This window comes from Diabrotica undecimpunctata, chromosome 4 (assembly GCF_040954645.1).
Source record: "Diabrotica undecimpunctata isolate CICGRU chromosome 4, icDiaUnde3, whole genome shotgun sequence".
NCBI classification, from domain to species: Eukaryota; Metazoa; Arthropoda; class Insecta; order Coleoptera; family Chrysomelidae; genus Diabrotica; species Diabrotica undecimpunctata.
In genome coordinates, this window is record NC_092806.1 from 37,551,530 (window position 1) to 37,576,170 (window position 24,641).

A 24,641-nucleotide genomic window follows, 5' to 3' on the forward strand; every position below is an offset into this window, starting at 1 on the left:
TACAAAATACAAATCCCGCAATAAAAAGATTGCCTTGGAAATGGCATACTTAGACGATATTATTTACATACGAAATTTTAACGGTCATAATCCAAAGTCTGAAGACGATGCGGAGCGTGCTCAGCGCGATTTGCGTATTTGATGTACCATGAAAATGGTGATAGGGTTTAAGGATTGGAAATATTTAGACAGAAATGACATACTTTGCCGTTTTTGCCGTTTGATAGTTATTTGATGGGTTCTTTGAATATATTTAGATTCTCTGTTGTCTTTTGATGTACTTCATTGGTTCTAATAGTAAACTATATATTTTTTAATTTAATAAGCTAGTGCCATACAGTCAATTACAACACGATTTCTAAACAACAGAAGGAAAATTGTAACCTGCAGCAAACTGCTGATCTCAATACTAATAAATAACAACCCAACTTGAAAAATCATAAACGGGCGACTTTCAAATTTGTTTAGGTAGGGAGATATCCCACTTTCGACAAGCGATGCCGTCTGAGAGACGGGGCGTTAGCACTTAAGAGTTAAACCAATAATCACTTGAGAAACTATAGAAATATCAAAAATAATTATATAAAGGACTAAAATAAGAAGACAAAATGTTAAGAAATGATGAAAGCCTTTTAGCAGTACAGAACATAAAAACAGAGCAGGCATACAATTATTATGTATATCCTCCTGAGACCTGATGTCCAATTAAATGGACATTTACGTTTTATATATTTTTTTGGAAAGAACTAAATTTACAGCGCCGAGTCCCACGGTCCATCGTAGTGTGTATACAAGTGACCCTGACAACAGCGCGCCGTATTACTGTGACCACATTATAACTTAGTTAACCTGTTAATCTCAAGTGACAAAAATGGCGGGCAGTTATAGAAAAACAATTGATGGTAAGTAGCTAATTTTATTAGATTATTAACCTAAATGTTGCTTAGTCTAATAACTTAGGATATTATAAATGCATTCATGCGATGTAGTTGTCTTATCAAACCATTTTTAAATTGTTTTTTTATCTAAAACGGGGATGTCCTTTTTTATGAACGTCAGGTCCTTAGGCACACATAAAATATTATATTAGACTTTTTTGTTTCAGCTGTGTTTGGTAATAAAAAATATTTAAGACCCGAAGTTGATATTGAAAGACTTCTTGAATGCCTGGAAAATTCAGATATAGACGTTTCAGATTCTGAAAACTCTGATGACGGCTTTGATCCAAATGAAGAATCGTATCAGCCTCAGCAATCAGATTCGGCCCAACATACAGATGATGAACAAGATACAGAAATGCCACCCGAAGATGAATTAGATAACGCGCCACTCAGTGAACGAAAAAAAAGGAGAACCGAAATACATGGAAAAAAATGGGTGTTTTTGTCCCTCAGCATATAGACTTTACTGGAATTGTCGATACAGACTACGAGAGGCAAAATTGGAAAGTTGAAAACTATGTCGGTATGTATTTTGATGATTCAGATTTTGAGAATATTTGTAATTGTACAAATATTAAATTTTTGCAAGAAAAAGGAAAACCTTTGAACGTTACTCTAACGGAGGTGAAAAAATTTTTTGGAATATCTATTCTAATGTCCTGTCTGAATTATCCACAAATTAGAATGTTTTGGGCTAAGACAACAAAAGTCAACAGCATTGCACAAGCCATGACTCGTGATAGATATTTTCAAATCAGGAGCAACTTAAAAGTAGTTATTGACGCTGATGTGCCTCAAGATCAAAGAAATGCTGACAAATTATTTAAGATCCGGCCTTTAGTTGACAGAATACGAAGAGGTTGCTTGACACTTCCAAGATACAATGAGGTTGCTGTGGACGAACAAATGATACCTTTTACGGGCGTGTGTAACATGAAACAATTTGTTCGAGGTAAACCTAACCCAGAAGGATTAAAAAATTTTGTCTGTGCCACTCCCAAAGGATTAATATTAGACTTCGATATTTATCAAGGGAAAAATACATTTCTGCAGAATGATGATGATGTTAAGAAGTTAGGTGTTGGTCCATCCGCAGTTATTAAGTTATCTACAACGTTATTAGAAGGAACACATGTGTTCATCGATAGATATTTCACCACCTTACCTTTACTTGAGTACATGTTAAACAAAAATATTTTTTTAACTGGTACAATAATGAGATCCAGAATACCCAAAGCAGTTCATGTAACATCGGATAAGGTGATGACTCGATTGGGTCGTGGTTCATCTGAGCAGGATGTAAGAGCTGATGGAAAAATTAAGATAGTCCAATGGTATGATGTGAAATCAGTTATGCTAGCGTCAACTGCATTGCAAATAGAACCTTCAGATGAATGTAAGCGGTGGTCAAAAAAGGACTCCCGATATATTGAGGTACCTAAACCAAACATTGTTAAAAAGTATAATGAATGCATGGGGGGAATAGATTTAATTGACAGGATGAAAGTTATTATAGAATGGGAGCTAGAAGTAAAAAATGGACAGTCAAAACCATTTTTCACTTATTTGATCTTGCGATTGCTAATTATTGGATTCTATACAGAGATGACCATAAGCAACTTGGTGATGCTAATAAAACCGTTATGAAGTTCCTGGAATTTAAAATAGCTGTTTTCGAGTTGTTCCTTAAAGACAACATTTCTGAAAATTCTGATTTTGGGAACACTTCAACATTAGTAACTAGAAACAGTTCCAATCCTAGACCATCACTTCAAACTTCTACTAAAAGAAAGATACAACACATTCCTGCAATGGCATCCGAGTTAAAAAATTCTGTTAGATGCAAGCTTCCAGGTTGCAAGGGTAAAACAAAAGTTTATTGTGAATCATGTGACATATTTTTATGTTTAACGGGAAATAACAATTGCTTTAAACAGTTTCATTTATAATAATTTTGTATTGATGCGATCCTGATGTCCTTTTGAATGGACATAATTTTTTTCATATTTAACAACAAAATAAAAATTTAGAAAAATTTACATGTGTTTTTATAATCAACATCATACGAATTTTACTATTTAATCAAAAAAAACAAAAAGAATCAGCTCAGGTCTCAGGAGGATATTATAAACGAATCCAAAATAAAACTAATACTTTAGTCAGACAAATAAAAAAAAAATACAAAAGAAAGCAGATGACGTGGTCGACGATCAGAGCAGAGGTGGAAGTAGACGGGACCGTAGTCAACCACCGGTCAGAGCAGCAGGGTGTTCTTCCCAAATTCCTGTTGGCTCAGAAATTATAGCTCCTGATGGTACACTTTGGTGTACCTATGATTACCTATGATGGTAACTAGGATTATATGCTTCGTTGACTACCAAAAGGCATTTGATTGTGTTAGCTGGATAAATCTGTGGCCCATTCTAATAGAAATGTGCAGATGGTGACAGTTATTAAAAATCTGTACCAGTCCAATATAGCAACAGTACGACAAGATTAGAAGTCATTAAACCAATTGAAGAGCGAAAGAGGTGTTAGACAAGGATGCGTATTGTCACCTGATTTATTCAACATTAATGGTGAACAGGTCATGAGGATGGCTTTAGATGGATGGGTCGGTGAAGTAACAGTGACTGGTAGGAAAATCTCTAATTTAAGATTTTCTGATGACACTACACTTATAGCAGCAAATTAGCAAAAAATGTGTAATCTCCTCCGAAGAGTTGAGTACGAAAGCAATAAAATTGGTCTGAAAATCATTAAAGCTTAGACAAAAATAATGGTGATTGACAGGTTCTACACTATTCAACAGACTAACATGTTACAGGAATACCAGTTTTGGCAATAGTAGACAGTTTTGTCTATCTCTGATATAGTGTAACTAACGTTCCAGGGAGAAGATCAAGAGGACAATCACCAATTAGATGGTCAGACCAAATTAAAAATTTAGCTGTAAACTCATTCTGTGAAGCTTTCAGAGCAGCTGAAGATAGAGACCAATGGAGAAAAATTGTTAGGAACACTTTGAAAGATCGAAGTATTATGTAATGCATCTGCTGGTAGAATAACATAAAAACGTGTTCAAAGATATTTCCTGGCCTACACCATATGCCAAACGCCGTGTCGATGAAACATGTAACATGGTGCTTGGCTACTTCTTATTGACGATAAGATTTTAAAACATATCACCAACTGGACTTTTTAAGAAGCAAGCCGAGTTCATTCAAATACTTGGTCCCTAACAATAAAAGCAGTAGAATCATTTATGGCTGTAATATATGTACGAGGAGCCATGAATGTTAAAGGTATATTTTTGGATTTGCTATGGTCCGAGAAGTGGGGAAATGCTTTTGTGAAAGCGGTAATAGCACATAACGAATTTCAAAAAATTATGAAATATTTAAGATGCGCTGTCAGGTTTACACAATCACAGAGACTAAAAGACGACAACTTTGCATTAATGTTGGACATTTGGTACAATTTTATTGCAAACTCATAGAGCAGCTACGTTCCAGGACCATCACTGGCGATGCGCAACTGTTTCCATCGAAATGTAGGTATAGGTCTACTCAGTTTATTGTCTCAAAGCCCAATAACTACGTTCAGGATGGCTATGGACAAAGACACAAACTATATTTTAATGCTTTCTCGTGTTTAAGAAAAGACGAAGCAAGATCTAATAAAAAGTGCCTCGGTGAATATGTGGTAAAAAAGTTGATGCAACCATATTTGAAAAAAGAAAGAAATCTTGCATTTCTTTACGTCATTCTCACTAGCTGAATTTTTAAAAGTGAATAGTACTATTCTCCTTGGTACTATAAATAAAGCTAGACGTGAAATCCCGGCTTGTGTGAAGTACGCGAAAAAAAAAATTGTATAGTTCAATAATTCTTAAGACAGGTGATATCTCATTGACTGTTCAGGCCAAATCAGGCCAAAAGCAATAAAAATGTGGTTATGCTTAGTACAATGCACTTGGATGTACAAATTGCATCTACGGAGAAAAAGAAAACTAAAACTATTAAATTTTATAATGAGACAGAATATGATGTTGATGTAGTAGACCAACGTAACGTAACGATAGAGGAGATCGTCTGATACAATTCTGACAAGAACAAAGTCTATTCACAAACACGTTCTTTAAATTACCTATAAGACGATTATATACATGGCGTTCACCAGAAGATAAACCGGAAAACGGAAAAAGTGGTAAGAAACCAAATCGATTATATATTGATTAAAGAAAGATACCGTAACACCATCACATCTGTTAAAACATATTTAGAAACAGATGTCACATCAGACCATAACTCACTAATCGCTAATGGCATGCTTAAGCTTAAACGTATTAGAAAACTCCAGAGAACTTTAAAACTAGATGTTAAAAAACTGAAAAAAGCTGATATAAAATGAAATGATCTGATGAAATATATGAAAACTTTGATAAAGTAGATACTAACACCTACGGGATAAACCAACAATGGGAAACATTAAAAAACTGCCTCCTCGTTCCATGAAAAGAGATATTAAAAGAAGCGATCAGAAAAAGAGACAACTCAATGATCGACAAAATACTCGGCAGAATGGAGCAGAAAGAATAAAGATAGTCACAATTACAAAAGCATTAACAATAAAATCAGAAAAATGATAAGAGAGGCAAAACAAACTTACTATGTGGAAAAATGTGAAGAGATAGAAGATCTTCAGAACAAATACGACCTATTCATTCTACATAAAAAGAAAGAAACCGAAACACAACTCTTTTAGATAAAAATAAAAATACTATGATAACGGCTGACAAAAGATCTCTTCGAAAGAGGAAACCTACAGGACATTTCTTTCGAGGACAGAAAAAGTATGGAAATTACAAAGCAAGAAATATTGTATGCATTAATGAAACCAGAAACGGAAAAAGCCCGGGGCCAGATCAACTGCCTATTGATATCCTTAAAATAATAGAAAATGAGTACATGGATGTCCTCCTAAAGCTCTTTAATAAAATTTATCAATCGGGTGACATAGTTGACCTCAATATTTATTTGTCTTTTAAAAAAGAAATATGCTAGAGAATGCACCAACCATCGCACCATAAGCCTGATGTCTCACACACTTCAAATGTTTTTAAAGATCATCCAATAACGCATTTACCAAATATTTTTTATGGATATTGAAGAAACCCAATTTGAATTCTGTAGAGGTGTAGGTACCTGTAAAGCTCTCCTAGCATTTAACGTGCTAATCCAGAGATGCTTGGATGTGAACCATGATATGTACGTCTGTTTCATAGATTACAACAAGGCTTCCGATAAAGTCTGCCACAAAGAGCTAATGGACGTCCTCAAAGCTAAACAATTACAATACAATGACCTTCGAACTATAATATATGACCTTATATAATAACCACACATACGCAATAATGAACACACATCAAAAGGATTCGCAATTAAAAAAGGAGTGCGACAGGGGTGTGTACTGTCACCACTACTATTGAATGCATACTCTAAAGAAATGATAAAAAGATATCTTAAGGGAGAAACAGCAGGAATAAAGGTTAATGAAATACCAATTAACAACATTAGATATACGGACGATACTATCATAATAGCAGACAACCTCCAAATGAACAAGACAGTTGAATATGGAGAAGAATATGAATTATCAATAAACATCGAAAAAACTAAATTTATGAGGATATCAAAAACCGAAAATAATGATGAAAGCCTGATAATTAACGGTAAAACTTTAGAACAAGTGGAAAACTATAACTATCTTGGCACAATAATTAATAACACAAACGATTACTCCAAAGAAATCAAAGCTCGAATAGAGAAAGCACGAACAAACTTCAATAAAATGAGAAAGGTAATTTGTGCAAAAGAACTGAAAGTAGACTTGAGAGTTAGGCTGGCAAGGTGTTATATTTTCTCGACTCTGCTTTACGCGATAGAAGCATGGACACATAACACTTCGACAACTAAAAAGTTAAAAGCATTTGAACTGAGGGTGTATAGAAGAATCCTGAAGATATCATGGACCGAGCATGTAACGGACAACGAAGTCATGAGAAAAGTCAACGAAAAAAAAAATGGAAATATTGGCAAACCATCAGGACACGATATACAGGGCAAGAGAAGTGTAGGAAGGAGAAGAATCTCATAGTTGCGTAACTTAAGGAATTAAGCAGTGGACCAAATGACACACAAATATTCAGTGAAGGCATCGTTTAGGTGAATACAGAATACTATCATTATTGGATGTGATCCTCTTTTTAAAGGCAAATCACACGATATGATTTTTCTGACGGATATTCCCAAGTTGCTTTCAGCAATTAAATGAAACATCTTCAAATAAAATCGTGCTAGGAAAGAACGTCGAAAATATTGGCAATATCATTTTAAATTCATCTATTTTAAATTGTGTAATGTATGTTTTAATTGTGAATGAGAATAAGGCAAGTAAAATTAAATTATTAAAAAAAACTTTTGTATTTCCTCGTAACAAAACAAAATTAAAACGTCAAAATAAGCGAAGTGGAAATCGAAACGTTAAAATAAACGTGTTTTAAACTGAAATTGTGATTAATTTGGAATAGGAAATAGTATTCGGATTTATAATTAAATGCGATAAAATTCATTAAAATATAAAAACTCATTCCATTTGACTAAAAAGTATTCTGTGTATCTACTTTTAATGATCAAACATTACGGTACACAGCAAAAACGCTTGACTAAGTAGGAACATCACCGACTTCCCAGCGTGATACTTTCCAAAAAATAGCTGTCTGCTGCCCTTTTGAATAGCTAAGTAAAGTGAATAATGGCACAAGTCTGTAGACGTGTTTGTAAAGGGTTTGCTTCTATCCAGGAAATTATATCCATACAAAACCGAAGCATTGTCGCGCTTATCAGTATATTCATTCTAAAGGATGGCGGCGTATATTCAAAAAAGAGTTTCCGTCGCCAAAGTTACAATGCAGCGTAGAAGAGGGAATAATGGACGGTAGTAGTGGTTAATGCAAGCGTTTATTATCTTTCGGCTATGTCAGTTACTTAAAAAGCAGTCAAGTGGCATACAGTGAAAGATAAAATGTTGGATTAAATAAATTGAATTTTGAAATCGTAGGCTTCCACGGCCAGAGTCAGAATTATAGTTTATTCGTCTTCCGGGTTTGGACCGTGTCATTTGTGAGTGACCCAAAAGTGGGTTCATCTCGACGTTTCGCTACAATTGTATGTAGCTTCTTCAGGAGAACAAAAAGAAAGAAAAAAGAAGAAGAAAAAGAAACAAAAGACAAGAAGATGGGTAGTTAGCAACGGTAACTCAGTTACTCAACGCAACCAGAGGCGAATACTAACTACCAAGATGGGCATTTGGTCACAGTAACTCAACTACTCAACGCAGCCAGAGGTGAAAACCAAATGCCAGGACAGGGATTCACGTCCAACAGCTCAGAACACTAACGCGTCGAGAGGCAGGGAGTGAATCCGACGATTACTCCGCTACCGCTCTATTTATAGTCGCGGTGACCTGTCGTGTCGGGACGTATCGGCACACTCCGTGGGGCGAACGTCAAGAAGCGCGCGCTGGCCAATCATGTGGCTGCATCGTGGTAGCGGGACCGGACGGCGGTTCTAGACTGGGATTCCAGATGGGAGACAAGTAGTATCCTTCCTCTCGATTGATATTATGTGGATTTTTTCGGATCTCTAGAGATTCGCGGATTTTCCTGGAATAAAAGAAGGGGCTCTTAGAAATGATATGAGTTTTTTCGAACAATATGGAATGACCGGTTTCTTGGCAGTGTTCTGCAACTGCAGAATGGGAGAAAAGACCTGATCGAATGCATCTTTGATGCTCTTGAATCCGAGTTTTGACGGAACGACCAGTTTCGCCAATATACACTTGTCCACATGAACAAGGAATAGAATAGACACCACAGGAAGATAGGGGCGGTAATGGGTCCTTAGGAGAGGGTAGATATTGTGAGATTTTCCTGGGTGGTCGAAAAGTAGTCCTGATACCTTCCTTGCGAAGAATTTTGCCAATCCTATCAGTGACACTTCGAATATACGGAAGAAAAGCCACAGGAGTATTACCCGAAGATTCTGAATTTGTCGTCCTAGGGTGTAAAGGGGGATGTAGATGTCGGTGTGTAATATTTTGAATTGTGGACTTGGAGTAACCGTTGGCGACAAGGGTTTTTTGCAGATGGCCAAGTTCTTCTCTAAGGTTGTCAGGTTCAGAAATCGAAATGGCCCGATGGATGAGACGGTCGCTATGAGGCCCTTTGACGTCGCTAAATGTCTTGATACAGCCAAAATCCCTACTTCCAATATATCTCGTGAGGAATTCATAGCTCTCAAAAATCTCCGTTCTCTTTCTGAGATAATAATCCTTCCTGCAGACAAAGGTAATGCCACAGTCATCCTGGATACTCCTTCCTACATAGAGAAAGTAAACGACTTACTTAGGGATACATCCTGTTATAACACAATTTCTCGAGACCCCACTCCTAGAGTCGAACGCGAAATTTCCCATGCCATCAAACAATCCGATCTTTCCGATGATGTTAAGAAGTCCATAGTTCCGAAAAACTCCATCTGCCCCAGAATTTACGGTCTTCCCAAAATCCATAAAGACAACGTACCTCTTCGTCCCATTGTGACTACGATTAACTCTCCTACCTACAAACTCGCAAAGTACTTGTCGAATCAGTTTAAGACCTATACTGGTCGTACCTCTTCTTATGTCCGAAATTCCACACATTTCATCACCTTAATCTCCTCCCTCACGGTCGATCCCCAAGACATTCTCGTCAGTTTCGATGTATCATCCCTATTTACTAATATCCCCATACATGACTCTCTAGTTGTTCTGCGAGATCACTTGACCAATGATAACAAGTCTTTGGTTTTGGCAGATCTTGCGGAAAAATGCCTCCTTTCAACATATTTTTCTTTTAGAGGCAATTTCTACAAACAAATATATGGAACACCAATGGGTTCTCCCCTTTCCCCTGTCATTGCTGACATTTTCATGGAAGCCTTTGAGTCTTTAGCCCTAGAATCTTACCCCTTAAAACCAAAAGTCTGGTTCCGCTACGTTGATGATACATTTATCATCTGGCCCCATGGTCAACATACCCTTTCTCCCTTCCTAGATCATCTTAACTCACAACATCCGAGTATAAAATTCACAATGGAAGTAGAAAATAATCGGTCCCTTCCCTTTCTCGATGTGTTAGTCACCTCCAAGCCCAATGGCCGATTGGGTCACTCTGTTTATAGAAAAAAGACTCACACGAATCGTTACCTACATGCTTCATCACACCACCATCCTGCCCAAAAGAATTCTGTGATCAACTCTCTCATCCATCGGGCCATTTCGATTTCTGAACCTGACAACCTTAGAGAAGAACTTGGCCATCTGCAAAAAACCCTTGTCGCCAACGGTTACTCCAAGTCCACAATTCAAAATATTACACACCGACATCTACATCCCCCTTTACACCCTAGGACGACAAATTCAGAATCTTCGGGTAATACTCCTGTGGCTTTTCTTCCGTATATTCGAAGTGTCACTGATAGGATTGGCAAAATTCTTCGCAAGGAAGGTATCAGGACTACTTTTCGACCACCCAGGAAAATCTCACAATATCTACCCTCTCCTAAGGACCCATTACCGCCCCTATCTTCCTGTGGTGTCTATTCTATTCCTTGTTCATGTGGACAAGTGTATATTGGCGAAACTGGTCGTTCCGTCAAAACTCGGATTCAAGAGCATCAAAGATGCATTCGATCAGGTCTTTTCTCCCATTCTGCAGTTGCAGAACACTGCCAAGAAACCGGTCATTCCATATTGTTCGAAAAAACTCATATCATTTCTAAGAGCCCCTTCTTTTATTCCAGGAAAATCCGCGAATCTCTAGAGATCCGAAAAAATCCACATAATATCAATCGAGAGGAAGGATACTACTTGTCTCCCATCTGGAATCCCAGTCTAGAACCGCCGTCCGGTCCCGCTACCACGATGCAGCCACATGATTGGCCAGCGCGCGCTTCTTGACGTTCGCCCCACGGAGTGTGCCGATACGTCCCGACACGACAGGTCACCGCGACTATAAATAGAGCGGTAGCGGAGTAATCGTCGGATTCACTCCCTGCCTCTCGACGCGTTAGTGTTCTGAGCTGTTGGACGTGAATCCCTGTCCTGGCATTTGGTTTTCACCTCTGGCTGCGTTGAGTAGTTGAGTTACTGTGACCAAATGCCCATCTTGGTAGTTAGTATTCGCCTCTGGTTGCGTTGAGTAACTGAGTTACCGTTGCTAACTACCCATCTTCTTGTCTTTTGTTTCTTTTTCTTCTTCTTTTTTCTTTCTTTTTGTTCTCCTGAAGAAGCTACATACAATTGTAGCGAAACGTCGAGATGAACCCACTTTTGGGTCACTCACAAATGACACGGTCCAAACCCGGAAGACGAATAAACTATAAATTGAATTTTAATGTACGAAGCCCTTTTTATAAGCTAATAGTATGTCATATATTAACTACTACTATACTAATATTCTTCTTCTTCTTAAAGTGCCCTCTCCTCAATGGAGGTTGGCTACTACAATTTTAAACTCTTCTCTATCTTCAGCTGTTCTTATTAGCTGTTCAAAATTTAGCCCTGTCCATTGTCGGATATTTCTGAGCCACGATAGTCTTTTCCTTCCTAGGCCTCTCTTTCCCTCGATTTTTCCTTTCACTATAAGTTGGGCATATCGGTACTTATTATTTCTCAGTATGTGGCCTAGGTATGATGTTTTTCTAACTTTTACTGTGTTAAAAAGTTCTCTCTCCTTGCCTATTCTATGCAGCACTTCTTTGTTTGAGGTATGCAATGTCCATGAAATTTTGAGTATTCTCCGGTAGATTCACATTTCAAAGGCCTCCAATTTATTTACGGTTGATGTTTTAAGGGTCCACGTTACAACTGCATATAGAAGAGTCGACCAGACGTAGAATTTTGATAAACGTAGTCGAATTTCGAGTTTTATTCGAGTATCATAAAGCAGTTTTTTATTTTTTCGAAAAATTTTCTGGCCTGTTCTATTCTCGATCTTATTTCTAGATCAGGATTTAGGCTGGTATCGATCCAAAATCCCAGGTACTTATATCTATTGACCTGTTCTAAAATGTGCCCATTTATTGTGCAAGGTTGAGCTACGTTTTGGTTTTTTCGGATTGACATTGTAACGATGCTCTGATCGTTTAACAGTTCGAACCGTCGGAGTGTCAATATTTGCGCATCCACTTCTACAACGTGAAGGCGAAGTGGGAATCAGAACGGCTATTTAAGGCGTGTGAATAGCGGAATTAGACAGTCTTGTAGCTAGCGCTCTAGGCTCCCTGACTCGCCGGTGTAGCGAGCCATTCTGGACAGAGAGAGTTCCGTATTGAGGATCGTACTCTGTCCCTAACCAAGCGGAACCCATCGGCATTGTGTATTGAACATTGCCATGGGTCTGCACAGCTAAATATTTTGTTTTGCGAGCATATTCGGAGCTTTCGCTGAATTGAAGCGAAAGCGAGTATAAATCTGCGCGCGATCGATTTCCCCCATTCCGTTTCTTATTAGTAGTACTAATTAATTTCTTTTCTTTTATAGACGTTCGCCGAGGACTTCGTTCATCACGGGATCCAGTAGAATTCGTTTTAGTTTTATTTATTGTATAAGTATACAACGTAGAATTCCTTTTTATTTTTATTTATTGTATATACTAAATTAATAGATTTATTTTTATTTCAAACCTGTATTTTACTGAGTCTGTCGCCCCGAAAGAGCTACCCATCACAACATCACTTTGGTTTTTTTAATGTTTATTTTCATACCAAATTGCTCACAGGTCGAGTTGGTGTTGTCGATGGGTCGTTGTAGACCTAAGTCGGAATCCGCAATTAACACTGTATCATCGGCGTATCTGATACTGTTGATATTTACGCCATTCACATTGACTCCATCCTTGGAATCCTCCAATGCTTCTTTAAATAGAAACTCGGAGTACAGATTAAACAGCAGAGGCGACAGAACACATCCCTGTCTAACTCCCATCCTAATTTCTACTTCTGCGGATGTGGAGCCTTCGATCCTAACTCTGGCGTTTTGGTTCCAGTACAAGTTTTTTAAGAATTTGATGTCTTTTCCATCTAAACCGACTTCTTGCAAACGTTCTAATAGTAGGTCGTGTCTTACTCTATCAAATGCTTTTTCAAAGTCTATAAAGCATATAGATATATCTTTCTGTTGGTCGTAGCATTTTTGGGCGAGAACTAGTAAACTGAACAGGGCCTCTCTCGTTCCCATGCCGGCTCTGAATCCAAACTGATCGTCTCCGATGATTGTTTCGCACTTTCTATAGATAAGATTATGTACGATTTTTAGTAGGACTTTTACTGCATGACTCATAAGGCTTATCAGACGGAACTTATTACAGTGTTGTGGATTTGGCTTTTTTGGTAGTGGGATGAATATTGATTCCAGCCAATCTTGGGGTATTTTACCTGTATTATAAATGCGATTGAATAAAAGGACAAATATTTCAATATTTTCTTCGCTGATTAATTTTAATGTTTCTGGGTGTATTCCGTCTGGACCTGGGCTTTTATTTGTTTTAAGATGATTAATTGCATTTATGATTTCAGATTTCAGAATTGTTGGCCCTTCGTTGTTATTTTTCAATTTTGGTTCTTCTCGTATGCCGTGAAAAAGAATTTTAATATAGTTTTCCCATTCTTTCAGTTTATCTTCCGTTGATTCTAGCAGTTTGCCATCCGTGTTCAGCATGGTGTGAAAAGTCGTTCTCTTGGTAGTCGATGTAAACTCTTTAACCTTTTTATGTAAATAAAAAAAATCATGCCTTTGTTGTAGTTCTTCTATTTCTACGCATTTTGGTTCCAGCCATTTCTCTTTTGCTTCGGTTATTTTTTTTCGAATTATTCTATTTAGTCTTTTGTATTCTTCGTCCTTGTCATTTTTATACTAATATTACAATATTATATGTATACTAGATTATCCGTTATTTGTCTCATAAGGTATGCCATTTTTAACGTTTAACATTAAAAATAATTTCGTGGACTCTTTTAAAGAGTTTCGAGGATGACTTAAAGATTTTTTTGTTATTTTTTATTGAAACACATGTAGGGTTCAAATAAATTTTTCCGCTTAATGCCTTTTTTACTTTCGAATTAGCTCTACTAGAAGATCAACTGATCATACAGATTCACCTTAAAAATATTATATAGTATTTCATTTACGATGAAATGAAAGGAATACTTAGATCTATTTGTAGTACCATGAATTCTTCTTGTAGTGAACTGACAAAATTTTTATTTAATAATATTTTATACAACCATTTGCAAATAAAAATGACACATTTATAAAAAGTATCTACGCAACATTATTGAAATAAACTATCAAATATTGAATTTAATTCAAAAAACGTTGTTGTATGTTTTGACATAAAGAGGTTGCTTACAAATATGCTATTAGAAAAGACTTTGAATATAATCAAGACAAAATTAGAGGGTGATGATACATTGGTAACTGAAACAAGACTAAATATATCAGCTATAATGGAGTTATTGACATTATTTACCGATAATACCTATTTTTAACTAAATAATGAATTCTATAAACACCATTTAGGACTAGCAATGGGCTCTAGTTTATCTCAATTATAAGCAGATATAATTATGAAGTATTTTGTAACTAATATTATTTATAAACAAAATTTAAAACCTACAGTATAATGGAGATATGTAGATAATGTATTCTCAATATGACCTTATGGATCAGAGTTGTTGGACACATTCCTAAACGATATAAATGATAAAGAAGAGACAATAACATTTATCATGGAAAAGAAATATAATAGCACACTACTTTTCCTGGATGTTTTAATCTTTAAGGATGTTACTGGATATGAGACACAAGTGTATAGAAAATCAATACACCCCAACAGATATTTAAATTAAAAATCAAATCACAATATCAATATTAAAAAGGGAATCATTAAATCCGTATACGATAGAGCTAAAATTACTTGTTCTAACGAAAATTCGTTCTTAGAAGAAAAATATTTGTTAACATCTGTTTTATGGAAAAATGATTATCCTTTACCGTTTATAAATAAGGAATTTTTAATAATCGACCGAATAGAACTAAACCACTTAGAACGAGATCCTACAGCATACACAAGGAATAATACGAGGAAAGTGACAATATTATACATAAAAGGATTATCAGAAAAACTTAAAAAGGTAAGAAATAAATTCGACATTCCAACAACATTCAAAACAACAAACCTATTGAAATTTCTCTTTGTCAACCATTTTCCAGCGCCATTTCATTTTTGCAATTTATTCCACAATATCCTTAATCTTCGTTCTACGTCTTATCTATCTCGGTGTTTCTAATCTTGTCTCTCAGTGATATTCCAAGTATCATTCGTTCCATTGCTCTTTGCATTTTTGTTTTTCAAGATATATGCTAGCTTGCCGAAAGCGCCCCATGCCAGTTGTGTTCTTCTTTTAATTTCAGAATCTGGATTTGGTTTTCCTAGTTTGATGACATGACCTAGATATACATAATGTTCATCACTTTCTCTGGTATGATTTTGTATTGTTATATCTGTCTGGTCTCGGCTCAGTATTTTTGTTTTAACATTAATCTTATATGAAAAATAGAGAATTTGATAAATTTCAAATATGTAAACAAGCATGGAAAAATGAACATTCGGGTTATTGGAACGATTCAATTATAGTACCAGAAGAAACAGATAGTAAAAAGAGGAAAATCAAAGAAGCTGCTCTAATTGTGCTAAATGAGACCAATTGTGTCGCAAATTCCTCGGCAGAATGCAGTAATATATCAAGGATACATAATTTTTTTTAATAACATACATATAAAATCAGAATTTGGTGTTTATTGAGAGTAAACTAAATATAAGAACAAATAATTTCCATGTTGGGATAGCATTATGAGTTTTTTTCCGGTTATTTTCTCATGATTTACTATGGAATCCCTAACAGGAAAATTTTACTAACATCATGGTATATGGTTGTCTTTTTAAAGACGAATCACATGCTATGATTTTTTTCTAACGGATATTCTCAAGTTATAATCGATGTTATGTAATCGAGTGAACTATTTTACAATAAAGTCGTCCCATGAACGGAACTCAGCAACATTGGTAATGTCATTTTAAAGTCGCTTATTTTACAAACTTTACAATGTATAATATATGTCTAAATTGTCAATAGAAATATGTCAGATTAAATTAAATTATTAGAAGAATTTTTCACCAAGTAACCAGAACAAAATTTGTTTAATTTTTTAATGTATGTATTTTGAGAACGATTTCCGAAGTGGAAATTAAAACATCAATAAACTTATTTTAAATTATTATTGTGGCTTATTCCTATTAAAATAGTAGTTTTATATTTTTAACCACAAAAACTGCTACTTTTGGCCATCTGTTTCTGCATTTGGCCATACAGTTTGCCCACTTTTTGTCACTCAAAAACTAGTTAAAAAAAGAGTTACAAAATATGTATATGTTTAAATATTTCTTGAACTACAAAAATAGGCGAAAGACAATAAATTTTTTGATAACCCAAATGAGTAAAAAGTATTGTAAAATTTGTAAATAGTGTTTATGATTTTATAATTGCTCATAAATGTCTAGTGATCCAGGAAAAATAGTCTTAAATTTTCTTCCTTGTGTCTGGACAATGGGCCCTGGTAGTTTTCCCAAAATGTCGTCTTTATCTATACTGCAAACGTTATTTTATTTAGAACAAAATACAGTTTTCTCTTTATTAGCACTTTTGAAACATTTTGTTTTACACTCTTCTCATGTAAGAATATCTATAATTTGTGGCAACATATTTATATGTTGGCGTTGATCTTTTACCCAGTTGTTTAAATCTTACAAGCATAAAGTACCACCGTATTCCAGTGTTTCCTCTAGAATTTGTCTCAGGGTTGAAATCTGATGAATTGTTGATTTACCACCTCTGAAACCAGCCTGGTATTGTCCTATTATTCGCTTTGCATATGATGCCATACGATGGCATAGTATATTGGAAAATATTTTATACGCTGCATTTAGGAGCGTAATTCCTCGATGGTTAGAGCATTCAAAGATATCTCCCTTTTTGTGTATGGTGCAAAGTATTCCAATATTCCAATCATTGGGAAGGGACTTCTGTATCCATATTTCTTTTATAAGCTGCTGTAGCGCTATTATCATATCGTGGCCACCTTCTTTATTTAATTCCGCTGGGAGATTATCTATTCCGGGTGATTTGGTTCTGGCTAGTTTGTTTACAGCGTCTTTAACTTCCAGGATCGTTGGTGGATCCTCCTCCCTCTCGTCTGCTCCGCTTACCACGCAGCTTTCGTCTTCCAGGTTTTCTTCTTCTTCCTCTATATTAAGTATATGGTTAAAATATTTCGTCCATCGGTTTAGTACGTCTGTTCTTGTTGTTAAGAGATCGCCATTTAAACTTCTACATTGATTTGTGTTTGCCTTAAATTCTTTTCTGTTGATGTTAAGTTTCTTATAGAATGTTCTGAATTCTTTCTCTCTGTTGAGGTTTTCTATATATTGAAGTTCCTTTTTTAAGTGGTTTCGTTTCTTCATTCTGTGTATTTTCTTTTCTTCCCTTCTCTTTGTCTGGTATATCTCTATACTTGTTCTAGTTCGGTGGGTAAGCATTTTTTGCATAGGCTTCATTTTTTTTTCTGTGCTGCGTCTTTCCATTCATCGTCAAACCAGTGATTTTTTCGGGTACAAGTTTCTGTTCCTATTTCATCTTGTGCTGCTGACTCAATATCTCCCCTTATCCTGTTCTAGAATGAGTCTATATCTCTCTGGTTTTCGTCGCCTAGACTTTGATTCCTTAACCTATTGGTAATATTTTCCCAGTACTGTTTTGCAACAGTTGCATCTCTCAGCTTCTGTACATTCCATTTATTTCTATTTATTTCTTTTTCTTTGTTGGAGTTTAAAATTCTAGCCCTTAGTGTTGAGATCACTAAACAATGGTCTGAGTCTATGTTTGCGCCTCTATAACTTCTTCAGTTTATTATGTCCGTTCCGTGTCTTGAATCTATTAAGATGTGATCAATCTGACTAGTTGTTCTTCCATCAGGGGAGGTCCAGGTTACCTTGTGTATATTCTTGTGTTCAAAATAGGTGCTAGCGGCGGCCATGTTTAGTGCTGCTGCTAAGTTTATCAGTCGTAATCCATTATCGCTACTGATGTTGTGTAGGCTATGCCTTCCTATAGTCGGCATAAAAACTTGCTCTCGTCCTAATCTTGCATTCATGTCACCTAGCACTATTTTAATGTCATTTCTAGGGCATCTTCTGTAGGCTTGTTCTAGGTCTTCGAAAAACTGTTCTTTAATGTCTTCTAGTTTGTCGTCGGTCGGGGCATGTGCATTAATTAAACTATAATTAAAGAATTTACCTTTTAAGCGTAAATAGCACATTCTTTGACTGTAGGCTTTAAAATCAATAACTAGGTCTTTTGTTCTTTAGTTTACTATAAATCCCACTCCATCTATGTGTTGGTTTTCATTGCAGCTGTAATATATGGAGTGGGTTCTCTTATCAAGAATGCCTGTTCCCGTCCATTGCATTTTCTGCAGTGCCAAAACATCTACTTTGTACATGTTCACTATGTTTAGTAGAGATGCGAGTGCTCCAGCTCGGTACAGGGTTCGGGTGTTCCATGTTCCTAATCTTAATTTCATTTTTCGTTTACAGTGTCGTCGTCGTAAGTTCCGTCCGGCTAATAGTCCTTGAGGTTCCGTAACATATGATTTTAAAAAGGTTGTTAGCATCTAGCCTAACCCCCAACCTGGAGGGCCAGGGACTCTGTTGGGTTGCCACACCAGTCTGTTTTGGTTCACGGGTGGTATTTTATTTCCCACCTACCCGCCAGTCCTAGCACTGGTTAGGGCGTTCCCCTATCCACCACCTGGGGACGCGTCCGATGGGCGACAGACAACATCCACACGGACAAGTACTGGACTCAATAATCCGTCTTTATCAATTGGAAACCTCATCTTCACACAAGTTAATATCCATTCAACTCTGAGGTCTTTCAATCTCCTTTCACAAGTGAGAGTCGAATTCACAGTGCAGTGAACACCGGTCCCAGGGGACCGGCAACGCAGTCTACCTGTTAATTATCGTTATTTTATTTTGTTACGACTTTGCTTTAAAATGAATTGTTTTAAAATTATAAGCAAGGAAAGTAGAAAAAAATCGATATTTTTGGTAATTTTTAAATATTTTATTTTTTTATTAACGTTCCCGATCTATTTGAAAGGGAGGATAAGTTAATTATTATTACTAAAGGTATCACCAAACTATTTTTCACAAACAATACCTTAATGTCACATCTCACATTCACCTCAAAACAGATCCGCCTTGATCTATCTGGTTTTAGTCTATCTGCTATGTTGATGTGAGTGAATTTTTTTCTTATTATTGAAAATAAATAAAAACGCATGGGTAATTTTTTAATAAATATTAACAAAAACGCCCTATTAATTAGTGTGGGAACTTATAAAAGCATGTACCTACATTATATTTTATTTATGATGGACCCAAACTGCAAATTCCATAGTTGGTCCAACTGATACGGTAAAGTGATTATCTTTTTTTTTTCATTTTATTTTATGACTAGAATTGTGTTGTATAGAAAATATATATATATATATATATATATATATATATATATATATATATATATATATATATATATTTTAGTAATTATCATTCAGTAATCGAAAAAATGTATAAACTGTCTTTTATGTATGATTTATTCTGATTAAATTATTTTAAAATACTCTGCAAACTATTTAAAACACATTTCAAAAAATAAAAGTATTTTAACCTAAAATTTCAACTCACGTGTTAACAAAATGCGAAAAATAGTAAATTTCCCGTTTTGCTTCCAGGCGAATTCCTCGCTTCCCGTCGACGATACAAGGAGGCGGCGAACATGTACGAGAAAGCCGCCGAACTACGCCCCGAAGATTACGAATTGGCGGTGGCTGCCGCGACGGCCATGCGACAAGCTGTCCGGTATCAGGATGCCGAAAGGTGGTACAGGAAAGCCGTCTCCATCAAACCTACGGTAAGATTACAAGAGATTGTATACTTGTTACATGCCAGATCGAAATGTAAGGCGTAAATAATAAAAATGATGAAAGCAAAAAGTACACTCTTTGAAAAAGAAAATAAAATATTGTAGCAGGCTTATATTAAATTGTATGTTTTCTTTAAAACTAAAAATAAACATAGAAAAAGGTAAGGTTTCAGATGTGGGAATTAAATATATTTAAAAAAGTACATGGCAATAGGTGGAATAATCAAAAATTTTTAATACACCTACAACATTTTTACTTAAATCATGGCTAATTAAGTTATTAACAGGAAATTTGGCGCAAACCGCTAATAATATGATAACGTTTACTATTACTGTGAATGAGGAGTTCGAAAATTCAGGAAAATAATTTCTTCTTAGGAACGTGCCTGATCAAGTCCCCTAGACATTCGCGATTAACACGGTTGTTCGATTCTCCGTATCCCAGTCAACTATTTGACATTCTTCAACCTTGAAGCTTGTTTTTTATCAATTCCCGTGTATCCTTCAATTTTATTTATCATAATTAGTTGAAAAGCATTCATTTGACGGTCTTCAAGTACCCATCCTATCTATCGCAAATGAATTAAGCCATAATAACGGTAATTAAGATGAATTAAAAACCTATTATTATTAAAATTTGAAAGATTTTACGTGAAAAATTAAAATTTTATTGTGATAAAGTATAAAAGTTTTATACTCACAAATAGATTTAAAAAATAGATTAAATATAAATAAACTCTATTATTATTAATAATAATAGAGTTTATTTTTAACAAAAAATAGTTATTTATTGTACAAGACGATAAAATTTTACTTTATCTTCGAGAGCGTTTTTTAGCTAATTATGCTCGAGAAGATAATGCAATTTTATCGTCGTGTGCAATACAACATTTTTTTCTATAGCAAGACTTCAAAACAAATGTCAAACAAATGTTACGTTTTGGTTTTTGCGGAGAATATTGTTGCGTTTTGTATACAAAGTGAATAAATACGAAATGGACGGAAAAGAATTGACACAAGAAAAGGAAAACCTGCCATCAGATGTAGAAAATGCACCTAAATTCAGCAAGTTAACCACCTTACTAAAAAAACTGAGTGGAGGATACAAAGCTAAAAAGTCCAAAATCCTGGAGTCAGATGACATTATTAAATTTCTGACAAAAGCTCCTGATGACGTCCATTTGTTGATGAAGGTTATTGCTATTTTTGGTGTGCATGGAGCGACTAGGTACGGTGAATTGTACAAGTTAGAAGTGTTTAACGTGAACGACAGAAAATCGGTGATAATCGTTTCATTATCTGATACTAAAACCAAGCAGGAAAGTTTCTTGGAAATTGTGAGAAAGTCTTGTTGAAAGAAATTGCCTTATGCCCCAAAAACGTACCTCACAGTAAGTTTTTTGAATATTACCGACAGCAAAAGTGCACTACTCAACCGGTGGGGATTAATACTGTTAGAATATCGCCAAGAAGATTGCAGATTTTTTGAAACTTCAAAATTCATAAATGTACACGGGGCATCGTTTCCGTCGTTCTTCAGCTACTATGTTCGCAAATTCTGGAGCTAATCTAGTCAAAGTAAAACGTTTAGGTGGAGTGAAATCGTCATCTGTTGCAGAATCTTACATTGAAGAGTCAATAAGCAATAAGATTGCTGTATCCAAGTGTATACTTGGCGGACCAGAAAATCAATCCAGTACCTCTAATCAAGTGTTTAAGCAAACGAGTACAATATTTATTTTTATCTATTTATGATATTTCTAATAATGTTAATTGTAAATTTTCAGTTGTTTTTAATCCTTAATGTGTTTTAATTTGTAAATTTTATTGAATAAAAAAAAAGTTAAAACATTTTATCTACTCTTGCTGTTAAAGTGTCACTTTATCTACCCTTGTGGTTAAAGTGATACTTTATCTACTCAAAACAGTTGTTATAGCAACACTTTAACATTAGCTATGGAAAAAAATCTGTTATTACATATTTTATACAATTGGTATATAAATAAACCCAGTGTCTCCCAAAAGTTGTGTGTCACATGGACTACAACTTTTTTGTGTGTGACAAAACTTGTGTGTAAGTTTAGTTTTGCTTAAAATTTAGCGGCGTGTGGATCTCGGTTATTTTAAAAGTCATTTTCAATGCCTATAGTACCAAGACGCACAAATTTCCATCAACTGAGCGAGTTTGATAGGGGGAGTATTTGGCCTAAGAAAAGCTGCACTTTTCTTTCGGAAATTTGCGAATGGGCTTTATAAATATACTGTATTAAGATGTGATTACGAAGATTAAGGGAGACAGGGTGGACCCAAAGAACAACAGAGTTAAGATCGTTAATGGTCGTTAATTTATAATCAGGTCTATTACAACGAAATGGTTTACATGGACAACCAATTGGGATGCAAACAGTTTATTGTTGAATTCGCAGCTCTGGTCTTTTTAATTTTGGTTACATTGGTTGCTACCTTTTACCCGTAAACATCGGATATTATCTTAAATGGTGCAAAGAATATTGGGTTTGAGCCAGAAATGAAATGGGGTAATATTTGATATATATTTATTTTTAGATATCTTTAGTAGAATACTACTACCCCGTTTAAAATGGACTTACACAAGCAAGCAATTCATTATTTAAACCTCAATTCTGTTTGGAGATACATAATATAATCGAGCCAGGATAAGAAGGCGACGTGGAAAAATCACTCCACAGGTTTTTGTCAAACTCGGCACGTGCACTTCATTGTTGGTGTTATAGTGTGAAACGCCATCGCTTATGCTTTAATTTAACCTTTAATCTCCGTCAGAGGGAACATGACAGCTCAGCGATACATAAAAAAAATTCTGGAACCCTATCTCTTACCCAGTTAGCCTTACCTCAGCGGGATAACTTAAGGCCACTGATAGCAAGGGTCACTTTGGACTTATTTAAATAGGCTGGAGTCAATCTTTTTCCCTGGGCCTCGAAAACCCCAGCTGAGTTGAAACTTCTTAATTTAGAGAATGATCCATGCTCTTTGAAAGCACTTCAGAAGGAATGAATTAGGACATCAAACTATATACCCCATAAGTATATTAACCACTTAATCCCAAGCGAACCTAGGTGCATCAAAGAGTGCTGAGGTGTATCAACGCTTTATTAATTAATTTTTCGCTATAAGTTGTCTCAATTATATTGAATTTTTGACTTTATTTTGCTAACCTGTATAATTGTACAAAATATTATCAAAGTAAAATAATTTATAATGGCTGTTCGGATTTCTGTGTTACTTAGTGTATTTATAGAAGTTTTCTTACAATAATTTCTGAACAGGAAGTTGGAGTGTAAAAAACGTAGTGAAATTTTTAATACAATTATTATGATTTATTCTCAAAAAAATATTGCAGTAGATATAAAACAGGCAACACGAAATTAATTTTAGAACCATGTCTAAGTACTTAATAAAAATTGCCTTCCTCTGATTATTTAGGGAGGTGTATAAATAACAAGGATTCTAGTTAGTTAACTATGAGAATTAAAATGTTTTTACATTAACTGTTTACATCACCCTTTTTGAAATCGGATATCTCCAGCTTTGCTTTAAAACCTTTTAGCAAACCCATAACAAAATCCACGTGCGATGTACTTTCGCTGCTAAATTAGGAGAGAAATTATATCCCGTGTATAATTTCCTTATTGAACTCGAAAACAACACTGTTTGCTTCGCATGTCTAACTTCAAAATAAATTTTATTTAATGCTAATTGAAAATAAGCCCTTTAACACGAAAGGGGGATATAACGATTTTAAAGTGCTCGTTTTAAGTTCCACTTCTGGTTACACTGATTTGATTTAAACCCTTTAAAAGTTTTTCGAGTATCCCTTTAGCAAAGATAAATACTCATTTCGAAGGCATTTTGGAATACTAAACCGATATTATGGTTATTTTGTTTCACACAACCGGAAATTGGAAAATTTTATTTAATGCAGTCATAGGGATTTTCCCCATCAAGTTGTCATCATTATTATCAATATACATTTCGACCATTTCCATTTTCCATAATGGTATTAGGTGAATTTGAACTTAATATAAAAATATTAAGATAGTCAAGATGTATAATTATTTTGTTCTGTTTTATAACAATGTGTTCTGTTTAAAGTTTGTCTACCTCAATATGGGGACACACATAGTGTTTATTAACCTTTGTACAAAAAGGATGTACATATGTGAAATTATGAATATATTTCAGTGTATTACATAGGGCTGGTTCAAATAAATTAGGATATCTAGTAAAGGGTTATACCAACGGTCGGCAACCGTATTGTTTTATAATAATACGGTATGTGTACAAAAACTGAAATATATAAATCTGGGAAAATCTGGGAAATTCTGTTCAAAATCTGGTAACTTTTAAAACACAATTTGGAGAAATAAAACTTATTTTAGGCCAGCAGCAACGCTGCTGCCCACTGACTGACAGTCGCTCACTAGTTGGTCAGTGACTCCCGTTAATT

The 24,641-nt window shown here is 35.2% G+C and overlaps 1 protein-coding gene across 2 annotated transcripts in view; it reads left to right on the forward strand.

Annotated features, from left to right (window-relative positions):
- Tmtc2 (Transmembrane O-mannosyltransferase targeting cadherins 2) overlaps window positions 1-24,641 on the forward strand; it is a 1,074,543-nt gene that overhangs the window by 1,034,241 nt on the left and 15,661 nt on the right. The window contains exon 9 of one of the 2 annotated variants that reach the window (XM_072529360.1): window positions 19,962-20,140. The exons of the other annotated variant lie outside the window; for it this stretch is intronic. Coding sequence (XP_072385461.1) covers window positions 19,962-20,140 — 179 coding nt within the window. The remainder of the gene's footprint in view (window positions 1-19,961; window positions 20,141-24,641) is intronic. 2 annotated transcript variants of the gene reach the window in all.